General features: G+C 33.2%; 4 protein-coding genes across 5 annotated transcripts; 1 reads left to right on the top strand and 3 right to left on the bottom strand.

The window, feature by feature from the left end:
* Window positions 1-6: 6 nt before the first annotated feature.
* Window positions 7-1348, bottom strand: LOC123697315 (uncharacterized protein DDB_G0283697). The gene has a single exon (XM_045643785.1). The coding sequence runs from the start codon at window positions 1327-1329 to the stop codon at window positions 7-9; it is 1323 nt and encodes a 440-aa protein (XP_045499741.1). The 5' UTR covers window positions 1330-1348.
* Window positions 1349-1690: 342 nt separating this feature from the next.
* LOC123697316 (protein Flattop) lies at window positions 1691-7212 on the bottom strand. The gene is made up of 4 exons (XM_045643786.1): window positions 7020-7212; window positions 4196-4409; window positions 3516-3676; window positions 1691-1759 (listed from the first exon to the last, which is right to left on the bottom strand). Exons 1-4 carry the CDS (start codon window positions 7044-7046, stop codon window positions 1706-1708), a joined length of 456 nt encoding a protein of 151 aa, XP_045499742.1. The 5' UTR covers window positions 7047-7212; the 3' UTR covers window positions 1691-1705.
* A 7204-nt stretch (window positions 7213-14416) lies between these two features.
* On the top strand, window positions 14417-15265 carry LOC123697314 (helix-loop-helix protein 1). Of its 2 annotated transcripts, none has more exons than XM_045643784.1 (2): window positions 14417-14549; window positions 14888-15265. In XM_045643784.1, the coding sequence occupies exons 1-2, from the start codon at window positions 14431-14433 to the stop codon at window positions 15183-15185; spliced, it is 417 nt and encodes a 138-aa protein (XP_045499740.1). In that variant the 5' UTR covers window positions 14417-14430; the 3' UTR covers window positions 15186-15265. The 2 variants fall into 2 exon arrangements, with proteins under 2 accessions (XP_045499740.1, XP_045499739.1); XM_045643783.1 differs by having other exon boundaries at window positions 14417-14564.
* Window positions 15266-15960: 695 nt separating this feature from the next.
* On the bottom strand, window positions 15961-19674 carry LOC123697581 (NPC intracellular cholesterol transporter 1 homolog 1b-like; the record flags this gene model as incomplete). Its single annotated transcript, XM_045644123.1, has 1 exon — window positions 15961-19674. A coding segment is annotated over exon 1 (3714 nt), but the record flags the coding sequence as incomplete, so codon positions are not given.
* Between the last annotated feature and the right edge of the window lie 497 nt (window positions 19675-20171).

Here is a 20171-nt window from a genome sequence, read left to right as displayed (position 1 = left end):
ATTTGATTATTGGAAAACGCTATTTATGAGAGGTTTACGTCGCTGCTCCGGTGGCTTATATGCGTGTTGGTAAACGCTAGCTAATCTCCAATGCTCTGGATATCCTGTGGCATTCGCATCCCGCCAAATACTAAACGGCGGCGCCAAAGTAGGAATGGTATAGGATTTCTTTGTGTACGGATGACGCATTTTCGGCATTTTAACATTTTTCGACTCATTAGAACTGTGGCTTTGAACTGAATTGGGATTGCCAGCTTTGAAAGCAAATTTGTAATCTTCTTTTTGTTTGACATCTTTATTTGCTTTATATCCATTGCAAGAAATGCAATGCTTATGTTTCGTATTGTTATTACCCGCGTCACTCGACTCTTTTGGCGAGCGAGATATTTGAGAATCGTTTGGCGAACTTTGATGCAGTTTTCCTTGCGCTAAAGGGGTTTTGTCGTACGATTCTAAACTGTGATTTCGACGATTTATTCCGTTACAATTGTTTTTATTATTGCTAGTCCAGGCTTCTTTTATGGTTTTAAAATTTTCTGCCTTCGAAGAACCGTGACTAGAGTTTGAATTCGATGGGGTGCCGCACCCGTTAACACCGTCACATTTACCATTTTTTGGTGATTGAGCAGAACTTTTCCTGCTTGAAGACTTAGATCTTGAAATATTTTCCCTATGATTATGCTGGGGACAATGCTGCACATCACAGGTATCTTTCCGTTTCTCTTTCGTCATGTCTTTTTCAAAATGAGGCACACTGTGATGTCCTATATCTTGAGTTATACGGTTCTGGTTAAAAATTGACTGAGAGTGTCCCGGTGCTATATTGTCTTCCAATGTTTCTTTAGGCGTGTGCACCATTGTAAAAACTGCTGGTGCTTGAGATCCATTTGATCCATCTATGTGTTTCGGAGGTTTAGGCTCTCGTCTTGGATCATCCGCTTTAAAATCCCAACAAATAGCTAAATCCATTAGTGACAAAGGCTTCTTATACTGACCACCCAAATCTTGTATTGAGGTCACTGGCCGTTGCTTACGGTCTGCTTCTGTTTCATTTTTTTTGGGATCACACGTTTTCGGTCTATGTACTCGCATTTTTGTGCAACAAGTCGGACCAGAAGCTCCGTAACCTTTCCAACCTATAGCATATGGTTTCACTACGATGTCAGAGTCTCTGTGTTCTCCTACCTTAGTTAAATTTCGGTACCCCAACGTGTCCGGTAAGGGTTGATGTTCTAAATTTCCCGCATGCATACCTTTGGCAAAATTAAAATTTTGCGCAACGTTCACGTACGGTAATTTAGGTGTCGCGCTTTTCTTTGCGTATTTCATATTCTCAATATTATTTTGCTCATTTTTCTGTGCATTTTCAGCAACTTTTCGCCAAAATTTATCATTGCTATCTTCTTGAGGACCATGAAGTTGTTCAACTGCGTCTTTTACCAGAAGGTCGTAACTATCATGTCGTTTATCTGGATCTGTGGCAGATCCTGGTATGTATGGTCCGTGTCCGTCACTGTCTACTGGCTCCAATTTTTTATTTAATTCTAATGGGTCGTCGTCTCTGTTTTGAAAATCCTCTTCATCAACCTTTATTTTACTCCCACTATTTAATTCTTCATGCAGCCCTAAATCCTCCTTTAAGTACAGACATGTAAAAATTTGGACGAGAATTTTTTAATTAATACATAATTTACATCTTGTTCCTTCATTTTTTAACTGTGCGTTTACGTTTGTGATCGTGGAACGGGCATTGTTTAGGCTGAAATTAGCAAGGAAAGTATATTAGGTATATTGGTACAATTTAAGTAATGCAGATATTATCATTCGTACAATATAATTAGTCATAATATATTCGGGTTTTATAATATTTTGCAAGTATTTCTAAATCATCTTATCAGTCTTCATACAACTTTTGTGAAAACTGTCTTTTTCCAATAAAAAGGAATTTCTATCACAGATTACTATATTTGATGGAATCTTATATTGATCAATATTAGATAACATCACTTGAAAAACTATTCAAGCTGAACAATTGAACGGCATAGAAAGCTTACGACAAAGATTTCTTCCATACTTGAAAAAATAATTCAAAGATTAATATCTAATTATTACATTTCTATTCAGGTTATAATAGAACATACTCTATTAAAAAATAAATAATTTGTTACTAAATTGGTAGGTGGTAGGACTACGTTATTTTTTAAAATTAACTTTTTCACGCTATGTTAGCTGACACAGTTAGAAATCGGACAATCGGTAACAACGACCATGACTTTGATTTGTTGAAAAGCAAATATACAAATCACTGAGTATGTTACGAGCACAAAATATACAAACTTAATCGGTAGGTAATCATAGTCGTTTAACCTAATTGGATACCCCTCTATTGTATAGCTAACTTCGACTTTACCTATAGACTTCAATTCCATTCAATGTTTTAATTTATGGCACCTATACCTAGACATGACCTAGACTTTATAGCACTGTTGACATGCTGTTGAGTGTTGACACAAGAATTAATAAGATTCACTTCAATATCATACAAACAAAAATCACACATCTACGATTTTGTTTTTACTTAGAAAATACTACCTATCTACTATCCAATCTTTATAAATTAGAATTTGTTAAATTATTAGTTATTACAGTTCTAGACTAGTTATTCAGAGAGTCTCTATACTCTACAGTTACTTAAACATTTTTCTTAAAAAAAATTTGCCAATTAGGTATTAAAAACATTTTAAAATAAACCCAAAAACCTCCTTGGGTGTAAAAAAAACGGGGTCACATTAAAACGTTATCAAATTATTTATACATTAACATGCATGGTCTTGTTGATTTCCATGCAAATTATTTAACATTTTATCTTGTATGGTGACATTTAATTGGATTATCGTGACCGATGTCTAAAAGCTACATTTTTATATACTTATTTTTAAATACAATGTCTGTGATCAGTGATACCAAAGACAATGTAGTTATCTTATCAAGCATGTGCAGGTGCACTATCAGTAGGTATACAATTTTAATCGCCGAATTTATCAAAATAACGGATTCATGCTTTGGACTTCTAGGTAACTAAATTAAGGATTACCTATACCCTTCCTATACCTATCAATGTTTCTAAGCTTATATAGCTTAGAAACATTGATATATATATTACCTATCTTTTTTTATCCAAAACAAACAAAGTATTTTAAGAGATTAATTAACAATAAAGACAATAACTAAAAAAAATAACTACATAACTAGGTAATTTTATTTCCCTAAAATATTTGTATGGTACTAAATTCCGATTAGGTATACCAGATAGGTACATAAACCATGATTGCTCCCAACTATCAAATACTTTAATCTAAGGCGAAACGATTACGGAATTATTTACTGTCTCTATAACGTTCACAATTCCAATATCATCTTGTATTTGGAGTGATCACTAATATGTTTAAATTTGTTTTATCTAGAACTTACTAATAGCAGTAAAATAGCGCGCGAACTTGACTCGACGAACTTACTTTGAAAGACTGCTCATCTTTGTCTGTGGTGTCCTCCTTTGGCGCTTTGCCGCGTTTCGCTCCACGCACGCGCGATGCTGGAACCACCTTCGGCCTTTGAACCCGTAGATTTATCCAATCAGGAAATCTACCAGCTGGAGGTTCCTTCGCCAATTCCTCCGCTAACAAAACAATCACAATACAAATGATATTCTTCTATTATTTCCACCTTACATGTTACGATTTGCGTGCGTTGCCTTTACAGCCTGCAGGTATATACCAACTATATGTATAGTAATGTAGGACGTAGGTAGTATTTTGCGTGCAATTTCTTACAGAACATTGAGCTTTGACATTACCAAAATATAGACACACGTATCGATATTACTGTGATATTACTCTGTAACACGATATAAAGTTTCTTGAAGACGTATTTTCATGTGTTACGACATTGTTGACAAATACGCGGGCTAAGGTACTTTGTTATCATATGCCCTTGGAAAATGGAAGTCATAACTAACATTGATATAGCAGTCCTTATGTTATAGTAGTTTATGTCATAATCCTTGCCTTACCTGGCTTTTACAAATTCAAACATAATAGTTTCGATGAAGTATGAAATGATTGAGACAACTATTATAAGCAATTATTAATAATCACAAATATAGGTACATATTTGAATATAGTTTGCTCCAACATACCGACTTGTCTTGTTATTTTCTTCGGCAGCTCCCAGGTGCCGGTATAATGCCCGAAGCACCTCGACGTTCCCCTGGGAGCGCCCGGCAAGAAGTGTCCATTTATGTCGCAAATTGGCTTCGGGTCTGGACGCATTTCGAGGGGTCGCGCTCGCGTTGGCGCCCAACGCGGTACTTGCCAGTTGCCTAATCGTTTTGGCGTCGACTCTTTGTTGAACTATATAGAAAAGAAAACAACAATACTGAATGCTTAGTTGATTTTGTCAAATAGGTAGAAGCATGGTTGTAGGATATTCTTTTATTTTTTGAAAAAATACCAGTACTGTTGATTTATAAAATGGAATAAATGTAAATAACAGAAAAATTATATACAATATATCTTAAGAAAATATGGCGTATTATATTGTGATGTGCGGTTATAAATTCGTCAAGTCATAAATAATAAATGCCGCACAAGTTCTTATTACTTGATGAAGGGTGGCACGCGATGGGATTGTGACGCACGCGCCAAAACACAACGAATTAAATTTTAATCATATGGAATGTGGTGAAAATATGAATTGACAAGGGACTACAACACACGTGACAATGATGTATTTTTTAATTGTTGTGGCAAGATCGTGGTTTATTTTTTTTTTATTTAGGTAACGACTAACGCGTTTGCTCTTTATAGATCAGTAGGTATTTTAAAGAAGTCTAAGAAACAAACCGGATCGAAATTCGAATTAAGGTTAACGTTTTTTATATTAACGTAACGTAGAAGCAATAATAATTAGGTTCCTAATAAACTAAATCTTATTTAATTACAAGAGCAAGATTTACTTAGGAGCTCTCTTTTTCTTATAGCACCTGAAAGTCTACCAAATGACTAGAACATTTTAATTGTTAAATTGAATAGGAATAAAATCTATTATCCAGGTGTCGAAGTCCCCTCTCTGTGACAGGCGTCATAATAATCATACCCCAGTTAACAAAGGGTTGCAAATAATTATTTACCCCATATACGTCACACGCCTATTTGCTTTCATTTAAATACTGGCCATAATTTAGAATTATTTTGTCAAGCCCCCTTGAAAAATAGCAATGTCGCATCCTTTAGAATTCAGATGCATCGTTACTGTGTTTACTTTTTAATTGTTATCCTATTTTTATGATTGATACTTTACTTTTGAATAAATTTTCAATCAATCTATTTGAAACACACCTAAACCATAAAGTAAGTATAGAATACAAAAATTGAAAATATGAAGTTGGATGGAGAAAAGAAATTTTACTTATCTAGTTAGTTACGTATCGAATCGATAATTTTAACTAAGCTACAAGATTTGCTACGAAAAAATAAACTTTAAACCGTTTAACATTTCGTAATGAAAAACAAACTGATTGAGAGTTAGGTACTCGGGTAGAAAAGTGGCTAGCAACCGCTGTGTAATTTTACAATTTACTTGTTATTCCAAGATGTATGCAAGCGAAAGGTCACCCACAGTGGATGCGTTGAAGGTTTGATCGTAGTTGTTCAGTCACGTCATCGTGCCCTCACGACAAACTTCCGGATTTGTCACGCAAGCCTAGCCTCGAAAAGCTACAACGATGTAAACTTGCCAAAAATGAATAAATTGCGAATATTAATGTAGAGTTGAGACAATTGCATTAACACATTTTACACAAGAAACTTAAATAGTAAATAGGTACCTAACTAGTGACAACAAGTGGTCGTTCAACATCTTTTTTGTCAGTTTGTACATTTCATGATTTGAATGACCTTTTGGTGTTTGGAAATTGTTCATAAAGGAACCAAATAAAACTACAGTTTAATTTACAACAATAATTTGTAAATTGCAAATTAATATACTATAGGGTCCACATAGGTATTCATAAAATGTTGTTTTTCAGTTTATTGATTAGATTAATAATTATATTTATATTTTATACACTATATCTACATAAAAGCGACTAGATAGAAAAAGTTTAATGAATCTGGACATCACCACTTTTTTCCCTCAAAACTAAACAAAAATAACATTTTAAGACAAACGCTAACTATTAACTAAGGACCACAGACACACGTCAACTAGGGATTAGTATCATACACAAAACCGTGAAAAATTATCATCCTCTCTCCAATAGATTGTAGCCCCTATTCAATGATCCGCTATTACTAAAAAATAAAGTGTTAAGCAAAATTGAACCTTGTTGCGAAAGCTTAGACTATAGTTTTGCAAAAAAGAAGGATCTAAATATGTTTACCATGTAATTGGATGTATCTAACTTGGATTAAAGGAATTACAATTTGTTGGCAAATAAAAAATGTTCCGCGCAAAAAACGAATAGGGGAGCATAATGGGTGTTGCAGGTGCAGTAGTGTTAAAATATAGATGGGATTAGTGATGTTGGCTCAACTAGACTTATGTCCTGCAGTTGGACAATGATGCACACAAAAATGTAAATAAAATGAATAATGATATGATTTATTCTCAATTTAAAGCAAACATCCATACTAATATTATAAATGCGAAAGTAACTCTGTCTGTCTGTCTGTTACTCAATCACGCCTAAACGACTGAACCAATTTTCATGAAATTTGGTATGGAGATATTTTGATACCCGAGAAAAGATATAGGCTACTTTTTATCCCGGGAAAATGACGCAATCTCGGAAATCCCACGGGAACGGGAACTATGAGGGTTTTTCTTTGACTGTGCAGGCGAAGCCGCGGGCGGAAACCTAGTAATAAATAATTATAACGTGCTAAGAAATACAAAAGTAAGCTCATAAAGGCAATGTTTCCTTACATGAAACTAATCTATATAGAAATAACGTAACTTACCTGCCCACTATCGAAATTAAAAGCCATGTTTCACTCTTTAAAGTTTAAAGCTTCGAAATCTGGTATAAAATCTACACAAAAATATCACAGGCGTCATCGAAATCGATTTAAACATGTCAAAAACTTTGTATATGCGTCAAAAGGTCGTCAAAATTTATTTTTAAAGTTTACATATCTGTAGTTGGCCGGAAAGTTGTGGAAAATTGGAAAACGTGGAAAACACTATTGGCCCAACGACGCTGTCGCTATGGTGATTATTTTCTTCCGTATTTCAAGCCTTTGAAACCTTCGATACCTGGGGGAAGTTATAAATATAAAAGGTGTTATAGATACGGTAGATACCTTTATATTTGTATCTACGAAACATTTAGAAATCATTTCCTCTGCTAAGTATAGGTAAACGATATACTTAACTATATTTAAATACTAAGGACATTTATTCTGCTTATTGAAATAAGTAATTATTATTTCCCAAAAAATACTAGAAAAAATGTTTAGCATAGTACCTACGCCGTAGAACGTAGCTACAGCTACGTTAAGCTTCTTCCAAAGCTTACAGATTTAGTTACCTACCTATAAAGCAATGCAAGCAAGTATTTAGTTTTATGTAAGTAGACTGTATCGTTGTATGTATACCTACTTACCCACTTTCAGAAAGTTTTGAAATCTGCTAAGCTAATGCATGCATAACCTGAGATGTTTTTAAAAATGTACGTCATTGTGCAAGATTTATCTATAATGTATTTTCAAAATACTTCACATTTTATGTAGAAATGAATGAATGAAAAATTCTTTACTGTACACCATATAGGACAATTTAAAACACATAATAACTTAATTAACAATGTACAACGGGCGGCCTTATCGCTGACAGAGATCTCTGCCAGGCAACCCAATCGACTAGGACAAATGCTGAGTATGGTGGACAGTGGTGCATAATGAATTAAAAATTAAAGATTTTATTATAATAATATGTACTACAACAAATTATACGCAATAAAAACATGCAATCTTTCTAACATTAGTTTATTTTGTAATAACTCTCTGTGTAATGTGATTATATATATATATATATATATATATATATATATAATTAAATTTTTACTCAATCAATTCTTTCATTTGTAGCTGCTGAAAATTTTATCAAGTTCGCTTGGTCGTGGATATATTTTCTTTGCTGAGACACGCTTAATTGCGTGTTCCGTTGCGACTTGCGATGTCACAGTGGTTAAATTAACATTACCATGACCTTCTACAAATTTATCTACTTGTATATGTATAGGTAACTGTTTATTATAGCATTAATACTGGAACACGACATAGAACTATTATACGGGGACCGTCGCGACCCGGTACATGTTTCTTTGCATAAATTATATAATTGAAAGAATACTGATGTTTAGAATTTACTAAACATTAGTATAGATTAGCGTAATACGATGGTCATTTATTGTACTTTGTTATCGAAACTTCTTCAAATTTTACTTATAATTAAACTTTTCATTTTTAACGTAGGAAAGTGAGCCGTGGGAGGGCGTTCCGCGTTCCTAATTACTTACCTTCGTACTAAGGATAAAGTAGGTATATCTGCTTAGAAGAAGCATATTCATTCTGGACTTGAAGAGTCGGATATCTGAGTGGGTTCGGGTTATACTATTGAATGGAGTTCCAAAGTCCACTCTTTCGCAGTTTTTATAAATATGTACATTTTTATATTGCACTAAAGATAAATGCAGTTAGAAAATTCAATAATTATTCAAATTCAAAGCTCCAATGATACCATAATGGTCCCCACATCAGCATTCCTCTCTCCCACAAAAACTCAAACACACATCCACCCACACTCACTCACATACATGCACATACACACACACGTACACACACACAAACACACACACACACACACACAAACACTCACACCACACATTCATTGGGTTGGCTATCCCCCTTTTATTTTTAATTTTTGCCTTTGTATAAATTTTCTTTTTGTTTTAACCTTTATCTAGACCACAATGTATTAAGGGAAGGGACTGGCTTTCTTAACACAGGCTATGCCTAGCACGAGAGCCAGAGCCTCATAATCAATATTGTATATTTTAAGGTGAAATAAAGATTTATTTTTTTTTTATTTTTTATTTGTTGCATAGGCACTGTCAGCAACGCTAGTTTTCAGTGACAGGCTAAATTATGAATCGTGGCTTAATAATAATAAAAAATCATGTATAATCATTTAAAATAATAGAGTATTTTATACCAGTGAGGCAGTGAATAACAGAATCTCAAATTCTGAGACCTTCTTTTAAAGAAACAAGTGATAACTGCGTTAAAAACAACCGACTTCAAACTTGCACTTGCAACATTACAAATACAGACAAAAATACTCATAAAATAAAAATTACTGGGCCTAACCGAATTAACTCGTGTCGGAAGCCAAGACTCTGTTTGGGTCGCAGAGCTAGTTAGGTAAGTAAGTAGTGGGCCTAACCGAATAAAATTGTTATGGGACCAATTTGACACCATCCCGCATCGAACAAAAAAAGAATCACGTAAATCGGTTCAGAAACCTCGGAGTAATCGGTGTACATACATAAAAAAAAACATACCGGCCGAATTGACAACCTATCTACTCCTTTTTTTGAAGTCGGTTATAAAAGTAAATCTAGTTTCAGCAGTTCCACAAGTTCTAAATCAGTAAATGAATTTTATTAGCTATACTAAGACTGTACTATCTTGCAAAATTATTATTTAAGACAAAAGCAAAGGTACACAAGAGTAGGTAATGCTTTTTTCTCTAATTGAATTAATATTATTTTTATGGGAACTTAAGAATAGCAAAGCAATATCATCAATCATAATGGTCTACGTGACTTCTAAAACTTTACAGGTAGATGTCGTGAATATTTTGATTTACACATTATTCTCAAAAAGAGCAATAAAAATTATGATTCATAAATGATAACTCATCAATAATCTAATACTTGTTTGAATCAATCTTATCGTATTTTTATGGTGATCCTAAAAACACATTTGACTGAAGAAGTGTATAAATATCGTTCTTTCAATAAAATAATTTTTCAGGTAATAAACAAAACAAAAATAGATACCAAGTTCTAAAAGTCTATAATGCAGAATTAGACGGCCTAGTAGTTGTTACCTAGGTTTGTCTGTCTCTTTTGTCAAATACTAATGAAAGGAACGGAAGGTTTTTGATCTGACTGGCAGCCTTTAATAGCATTTAGCTTTCCATCTTAATAACCAATTCAAATGTCAGCGTTAAACGACCTGAATTTTCAGCTACAAATCGTTCTATAGGTTATTAAAGTTGACTTTTGAATGGTGATACATATTAGGTTAACAAAATTTCATTATCACATATTTAATACAGCAACAGCTGCTGAAAGGAAACCTGAACCCTGTGTTATGAATTAAAAACATAATCTGGTCTGGCCAAGTTGATTAGTTACTAGTTGATACTAATTGATGAATGAAGATGTTATGACGTATTTCTTTTTGGTTTCTTGGATATACCTTTTTGTAATAATTATGCTTTCTTTCGCCGACTGGAGCAGTCTAGATAACTTGCAGTTGAATACAACTATTAGATCACAATATCAAGCATTTTTTTCACGTTTTGGATGCTAGTCTCGATTTATAAAAATGTAGAGCCGTAACTAGTCAGCCATAATCCTGCTTTCCAGCCTGCTTACAGACCTATACAAATCAGTATTATTTGACACACTCTTAAATAAAACTCTTTCTTTATATTTCGATATGCTAAAATTGTATCGATTTCCAAATGCGGTACTTCGAAAGGCTATGTTCATTACCCGGGAGCACCTGTGTCCCGGATCGATAGGCGGGGTCGCTCTGGTATTGGCTGGGCTTTCAATGGGCGGACCCTGGTACAGATGCTGTTTGGAATTTTAGTATTATTTTTTGTAGATTTTTTTAACTGTTTTTGTACAGATGTGTTAAGATTTTTATTTCCGTTTCAAATAAAACAAATATATACTTATTTCAAATGTTGTACATTTACAAAGGACATAAAATATTGTGTATTGTATTGGACAAACATTTGTCCATCTTAATTCGTATTTTATATTAAGAAAATTAAGCCGCTATTTCGTTCTCATAACAATATGATAACATATTTATAGAATAAATAAAGTGCCTAATTAAAAAAATGTTATAGCTCGATAAAATTATGAGTAAGGGAATATTAATTTCGAATGTATGATACTGATATGAGCATTGAAAATGAAATTATAAAGATAAACTAATAAGTAATAACGAAGCAGGTGTCTATCTCTTCTACATGCGGTTTTATCACTACCCGGATATGTAAATAGTAAATAATAATTAATAATAGTAAATAATAATATTATGTAACCGTATAGAAAATTTCAGCTCAATCTGTTCAGCTTTTTTTATCTCTTCCCGTACACAATCAGATTGAAAAAATAAATACTTACAACGAGGTATCAATATCACATAAATGATGAATTCTCAAAATTATAAAAATTTAGGTACAGTAAAATTAAGGAAATGGTCAATTAATTCATCGTGGCACAGATAATATATTGCTTAATTTCCCAAAAACCCCTTTTATTTATTATAAAATTCCTTATAAAAATAAAAATAAAATTTTTATTATACATTTACGATCTGGCGTATCCCGTTAAAATAGCGAATACTTTTAGCACCGCCCCCTGAGAGTCCAACCCCTCTCGGAGGTCATATAAACTGAGGGATGCTGCTTTCAGGACCAGTACACATCTCGTTGCTTATCATTGCAAGTTTACATCTGTGCTAGTGAAGTGTTATGAAGATAATCAATCGTTAATGACTAATTGTGGCTTTGAAAATATTTCTATACCTATAAGTGAGTAAAAAATGCTGACCTACATTAAAATGTATTTTATTGCATATTTTAATTCATATATAACTCAATTTTTTGAGTTACGTTTTATATATATACATGCCAACTTCATTTTTTAAATATAAGTTTGCTAGCTTTTAGTTTGTTAGCTTTTAGTATTTGAAATAACCTGTAATACCTACGAGTTTAATTTAGGAAGGCACCATTCTTGAAAATCTTTAAATTATAAAAAAATACAGTTTTTAAAAAAAATCGTCGTAATTCGTTTCATTCGTTCGTAATTATCGTGTGTTTATGTATTTTTGTCTATAGTTACATCACTACATAGTATAAAACAAAGACGCTTTCTCAGCTATCACTATGTCTCTATAGGTATATGCTTAAATCTTATTTCGCAACGGCAAGGGGAAGGTTTAGTACCTACATTATAATTTATTAGATTTAAGACAAAGCGGGTGAAGCCACGTGCAGCAAGCTAGTTTAAAATATTTCTATCTTGAATATGTACCTAACCGGCTCTGTGTATGTGTATCTAATAGGTATTTATTGATAGTTAAAACATACCTATCAATAAATACCTACATTTTTATATCGTCTTTGAAGTTTGAACATTATTTCAAAGAAGCATAAAAATTGAGTTTGTATCATTGAAAAAGTAATTCAACACATCTAAATCCTATTTCTTGAACAATTCACGGGTAATAGATTCACATTGATGAGACTCTCCCCTATTATATGGTCACTTTGAAAGGAATTGTACGTAATTCAATTGTAAACGAATTGAGACGATCTTCTAGCTTGTATCAATTCAATAAATCGTACAAGGAGAGCTGTCGCCAGGCTTCAAAAAGATTTTTCGTCTAATATTAGACTTATTTTCTGTATACCTAATGACACGTCTCATTCTCAAGGATTTTAATTGTAAACGCCACGGCCGTCATCTTTTTATTTACGCTATTTGATGTCAGATCGTTGAATATGTTATTCAGTGCGGTTCTAATTTTCCCCTATTAAAAATATTTTTTACTTATCTCATAACTCAATCCACCCATATAAATTTACAATATCCTAATAACTCTTGCACTACAAATATTTGAAAAAAAAAATAGTACCTAGTTTACTAAAAATTAGAAGATCGACTAAACGATTTTTTTTTATTAACTGAAACAAAGGAGACTTTTGCGCCGGCAAACTTGCAACCTCCCTCTGACAGTGTCATCCAATGGCCAATAAATCACACAATAAATCCCCGAATATAATATTACAAACTAGTACAAAAATAAAATTGAAACAAAAATTAAAAATGTTATCCGACGTTTTACCGAAATATCGCGTATGTAAAATTTTTTGGCTATCTGATTATCCTAGATAGATAAATTAATAGAAGTTCCATGCCTAGTTCTATGTATCTCATGCCTACTTAGGATTTTTAATTAGGTGTCTTTTCATAAACAAGTATAAGTTTATTATAATTATCTAAACTTTTCCTATTCCACCTGTTTAGATAATGCATTATATTGTTTCAAAACAACATTTATTAACTCAATAAAGTATAAAACTGAAGAGCCGATGCAATCGATTCGATACGGTTACCAAACATGATTAGACGAGAGGGTTGCAAGGGACTTAGGGACGATATAAAAAGAATAAATACGGATTTATTATCCCCTAAAGAGCTCGCTTAGTGCGAGGTGTGAACGCGGAATGTATTATTAATATGAAACACTTTTACCCCTGCGGCCGGCAAATTTGATTTGATCGGGAATCAAAACATGCCTCGGGCTTGAAAGGGTTTTGCAAATAGTGGCTTAGGAAACGTGAGGCGCAGTAGTAAATAAAGATATACGTATATTTGTTTCTTCTGCCTTGTTTTATTTATTTGAGTACTGTGTCACATATGAAAAGGTTATCGTTTATAATATAACAATTTCTTAGCTTATTCCTTCCCTTAATTTAACTATAAATATAAAAAGAGAAAACGCCTAGGTATAGGTATGTAGCGAAATCCAAAAACCGGGGAATTTTTTAAATACAAAGAAACAACCATAAATACTTATATATAAGTATCTATTAGTAAGATAATAGATGAGAATAATTAATGGATTCATTAGTTTAACATTTTAAACAACATTTGAACACCTGCAAATGGTAAAATTGATTATACCTAGATAAGTTGGAGCTTATCAACGTGCTTTTTATTATTATTAGTAAATAATGTTATCTGGAAACTAAAGTCATGCTAGTTACACAGCTCAAAAACGACTGAATGGATTTTAATAATTTTTATGGTATTATGTGTCTCCACTTGGAGTTGGAATATGTAATGTTTTTTTCTGTAGTCTGCCGAGGCGAGGTGATCTTCTTATATTTTATTAACCTGTCCATAATATGTCCTTATACTGGCTAAAAGCCTGCCCAAGGAAGCTACGAGTACCTACTATGTGACTACTGACTATGCTACATATTATGCTAGCTATTTTAAAATAGAGGATTAAAGTTATAACATATTTTAGATAAACTGCCAATCTCACTATGAAGAGCTGGTTAGAAGCCAGCGGTATGGAGGATGGATCACTGCCGTGCATGCTCGCTGAAACTCGTGAAGCCCTGCTTCCTATAACAGGTTGTGAGAACATGGCACCTAGAAAACGGTACGACAGCTATAGGTATTTGTTTTTTTTATTTATTTTATACGTAATATGTGTTCATGTTAATTTTCTTTCAATGAATATATTCATATTACACAATATATTTAACTTTATAATGCGAGATGTTCGACTGAAAAAATTTAAGATAAAATTTGACTGATTATTATCTTTAATCGTAAGTAATTAATTAGATTAGCGTATACTACTTGCATTTTTTCCTTTATGACTCTATTATCATTTAGTAAAAACTTCTATATTATATGTACTTTATAAGCTGAGTTATAATATGATTAGGTAATTGAAGTACAGTTTTCGATGACTAACATTGCTTGACGTTTCAGTGACAGATCCTTAGAGCCTTGCGCGGTGTCCGAGGAGGCGTATTTATCCAGCGGAGCCGGGTCTCCATACGCCGGTTTATCCAGAGAAGAAAGGCGAAGAAGACGACGAGCCACACTCAAGTATCGTACAGCACACGCAACTAGAGAAAGAATTCGCGTTGAAGCATTCAATGCTGCTTTCGCGTCACTTCGTAGACTTCTGCCGACCCTACCACCAGATAAAAAGCTGTCCAAAATTGAAATTCTCCGCTTAGCTATATGTTACATCGCATATCTAAACCATGTTCTAGATGCGTGATTTTTTTTTAATTTTGTATCAGATATGGGTTGTTAATTACTTCCGATAAGCATTCATAATATGTTAAATTACAATTTGTAAATATTACTATTACCTACTACCAATTTCTAGTCGCTGATCTCAATGTCTATTTATGTGTAAAGAGATTTAAATGTATAATGTATATGCATATGTAGGTATGACTTGTTTTATATATCATAATAACGTCGATTCCATCTTCTTAGTTACGCATTTGATATATTACCTAATAATATTAGTTTCAACAAACATATTTGTATAACACCGGACTGTCTATAATGAGACGAATTCATATTTTTTATTTGTTATCTATGTATTTAGGATAGCATAGGGATAAAAACAAAATACGCCATTATTACTTAATTATTTATTTACAGTCTACTTAAAATAATAATTATCATTACAGAAACTTCAAATTCCTTCGCACATTAAACATTAATACAAACATTAAAAATAAATACATTCTTAATTATATTAAATAAAACAGTGGATAAAACTGTAACAAAGTTATATCACTATTATGTAATTCAAAATGCTTTTAGTTTATATGATATAAAATTTTATTTTGTACATTTTATGAATTATGTTTATTTTCGTCATTATTACCTATACAGTACCTATTTCTTTTCGTGTTTTCGTACATTATCTTTGAAAATTATTATAGAAATGTAATATGTTATTTATTAATTAAATGTTCAATTGTTCAAGTGTAACATGTCTTATCATTTATCTCTTTGCATTTTTTTTAAATCTTATATTTAAAGTCATTTAAATAACTTAATAAGACTGGGAAAAATACCATGCCGTGAAGGCAACCTAAAATAACCATAGTGAATAACATTCTAAAGAAGAAAATTTCTATAATTTCTGTGTATGAGAAAGCTAAAACAACTATGGGAATATTAGTAAAAGTAATGCCCGTAATAATGATTGCCCCTACTTTTTTGATTGCATCTGCAACCCTTTCATTTGCAGGGCGACTACTAGTAGCATAAGCATAGGCGAGATGACTGCAAAACTCTACGGTTATACCAATCGAAACGATCAGATTGACACACGAAACAGCGTTCAGCTGTATATTCCACATGTACATTATGCCCATCATATCTACAACGACCATGATACATGTGAATATTGTGGCCAAGGTGATGGTAAAGTTGAACCCGGTGACTACTATATTTATTAATAAAGCTCCTAAAACACAGTAAGCAAGTGATGAAAACGTATCTTCCCATACGGTCAAATATTGGGTGAAGTAGACATAAAATACCGAATATGGAAAAACTTCTACGTCTAAACCTGTATGACGTTGTATAGCAGCCGTGATATTTTCGCTGACTTCATAAGCATACTTAACTGCAGTTATATAGTCATACGATGTTCTTAAATTAGTGTGATAGGCCATAAAGTTAGAATCGTGAACAGTCGAGCGACCTTCTGAATCAAGAACATAATTTACATTTGAATAATAACTAGCTAACCCACCTTTATTGCATGTTTCTGTTGGCGAGTCTTGCAAGAAAAATGGTATATAGTAGTGGAATGCTTCAATACTTGGCCTTAATCCGTTGGCAAATTCACCTTGTGGGATGTTACAATATTCACACTCGGGGTCATTCGACACGCTCGAACAAAAACTACCATCGGTCCTGTTATACTTACAACAAGAATCTGGCAAAGAAGACCAATCGAAAAAGTCATCTAACCATGAATTTGATATTCTAGCTAAATATGTTATTTCTTTTTGTTGTACAGCCAAAAATATTTGCATAGTTAAAGAATCATCATTACATAACTGACCACCACAAATTACGTTTTGATGCTCAGGATTTGTAAAATTCAAGCCACTTTTTAACACAAAAAACACTGGGGGCCCTATAGGCAATATATTGTCAACGGCGTCCAGATATTTGTATACATAAGAATCTTGTGGAACTGCAAGTTTTTGATCTAATCCTATGTCCAGACTTGGAATCAAAATACAACATATTGACATAAATGCTAGAAAAATGATGGCAACAATAATTTTAACACGCCAATTTAATATAAACTTTGAATAAGGCTCCATTAGCTTTTGCGTAATACCTTCATAAGCGATCTCTGAATGGAGTGGTTCTTCATCATTAAGTACTTTCTTCTGAACACAACAGAAAAGATCCAATCTATTTTGAGCGCCTCGTTTGTAATCGAGTGATAAAATGGCAACAACCGTGGTTATTTGAAATATAAACAAAAATGCCAAAGAAATAGTTGCAAATATAGCAAAAGACCTAACAGCTGGAAAATTTGCAATAGTCCCTACAGCGAAGCACGTGACCTGCGTTATAGAAGACACAAACATAGATGGTCCTTCACTTTTCATCATCTTACCGAATATAAACCGTCGCTTTTTATCAAAACTCATTCCTTCCTTATAATCACTGTACTTATCAAGATTAGATTGTATGCGATGTATAGAATTTACCATTAAAAATACATTATCTATTCCTATCGATAGAACGAAAAATGGTATTACATTTATAGCCAGCAGGGTAATTGTTACTTTTATATAGCCTAATACTCCCATTGCACAAAACAATGCGGCTAGAACAACTAAAATACTACCAATAGCTACCGTAATTTTGCTATCGAGTAAAAAGGTTCCACATCGTCTTATGTTTCCAAGGGCAAGAATTACGTAAATAAACATTAGTAAATAACTAATAGCAATAGGTACTATTTCCGCTTCCGATATCCTCTGAATTTCATCTTCAATAGACCTTTCAGCGCCATATGCGACTTCAACAAAATCTGCTTTCCAATTTCGCTCATAATCATCTAGTAGATTCAAAAATTTTAATTCCCACTCTAAAACAGGTTCTAAGTCGTCTTCACTTAAATGATTAGTTATTGGATAGTTAATAATGAGTGATTCAGCGCCCAAAATATTACCATTTTCGAATCCTCCAAAACTCATTTCTGGATCAGCTCCGCCACCCCAAGGTTGTAAGCAAATTGGTGACAGATAATTATTTAAGCAATTCTGTATGTTTCTCAAATATGTATTGTTATTTACTACTCTGTCAGGAAAGTAAGCTGATGCAGACATAGAAACGCAATCTTCTAATTTTTCTTCATCCCCGTATTGTCGTAGAGGTGCATAGCATACATTTTCTAATTTCACGGTTCCGTCGTCACGCCCAATATTTAAAATTGCATCCTCTAATTTTATTAATTCTTGTATAGCTTCCAATCTAAAGGCTGGGCCATATGTAACATTGTCCACTTGAAATGGTTCCAAACCTTTCATTGTTAAATAAACTTGAGCAGCTCTATAAAATGGTCCAAATCTTGAATTAAAATAATTAAGTTCTTGACGAGAAAGTGAATCAGGATCTGACCATAACTCTAATGGGTTTGCCGTTAGCTTTAAATTGACAACGCCATATACCATAGCAAATACAACCCAAGACGTGACCATAATCATCATAATTGGATTAGAAGCGCTACATTCGCCGATTTTTTCAAATACACTTTGAAAAAATTTTGTGATAGTGTTAGTGTTATCTTTTTCTTCAATGTTTTTAGTATCTCCTGATGATCGTCTTTTTCGTCTCACTTCTAATAATGTTAAAATAATAAATACAATGACACTAATTACAAAGAACGTAATGCCCACTGAAAAACTTATACAATTAACTGAAAGTACTGTGCACATAGATGGAACCTCGATTTCACTAGTAGGACAGTTGGCAGCACAATCTAAACAACTGCATGGTATATCACCTTCAAAAGTTTCATTACATAAAGGAGCATTTACGTTCATAGAGTCTTCTGTTGTATGAACTCTTATAAAATTAACCTGCACATCTACAAACGGATTGTTTGTTGTGTCACCTGTATAGCCGAACCAGGCATCTGCATCGCAGACGGGTGCATTTCCACACATTAAGTTTATCGCTGGCATACCTGATTGAGGCACCATTACTCCGGAACAAGATTTGTGGGCATTAATCATAAAATCATGATGAAGTCTATAGTTTATTTCTTCCACATAAGTAATGTTATCAGCAGTAACATCTGTAGTAACATTAACAAATCTTGCCTGATCGGGAGAGCAGTTCATTTCACAAATTTGTCGAATGAAGTTCCTCAAGCAAACCGGACAGCGGGCGAGTACACTATCAGCCATGTTTAAGCTGTCAGAAAACGTATATACTTGGATGGGGTCACAACAAGTCAACACTCGATTATCTGGGAGTCTATTACCATCTTCATCGTATAAAAGATGAGGACACCTTCGCTCAATAATTTCACGTAATTCCAATTTTTCGTCAGTTGGAAGATTGTCAAAAATTGGTTTGGGTTCTTCATCCACGGGACATGGTTTCACACGACCACCGATTATAGCGCATTCACCACGAGAAGAACATCTTGCAGACACACTACTCCACATACACACAATTGCTAGAAATGTTAAGGTTTCCTTCATTTTGATTGCTTCACTTAAAATTTAATTTAAAAAAAGTGGAGTCCCCACGAGTGGGGCGTGTGGTTGTCCACGGTATTAGCTGCCACACTAATTTATAATTTCGGTCCTTGAATTGCTCTATGCAGTCAATCGATAACGTATCGCTAATAAACGCAGGTGTGAGATATTTGTTTCAAAATTATAATTATCATAATCAATGTAGAAGATATCATTAACTCGTATGCATAATATTCTTTATAGTAGGTACAATAATTTTGTTACAAATATCCTGATAACATTCCTAATTATGTTTAAACAATTCACAGAAACAAATCACATGACTGTATCAAAAATCAAAATACTATTTTTGTGAATTATTCACCCAATAGGTACTTAAACATTGTTATATATAACCAAACCTCCAAAAACGCAATCTTTTTATTTACTTATACATATAGAGTACATATTTTTGAAATTCAATTTTTCCATAGAGGTATTAATAACAGGGATGAATTTAT

The sequence above is a fragment of the Colias croceus genome, chromosome 14, assembly GCF_905220415.1.
Source record: "Colias croceus chromosome 14, ilColCroc2.1".
NCBI classification, from domain to species: Eukaryota; Metazoa; Arthropoda; class Insecta; order Lepidoptera; family Pieridae; genus Colias; species Colias croceus.
Note: the sequence above shows the minus strand (reverse complement) of the source record. Positions and strands in the feature narration are given on the sequence as shown.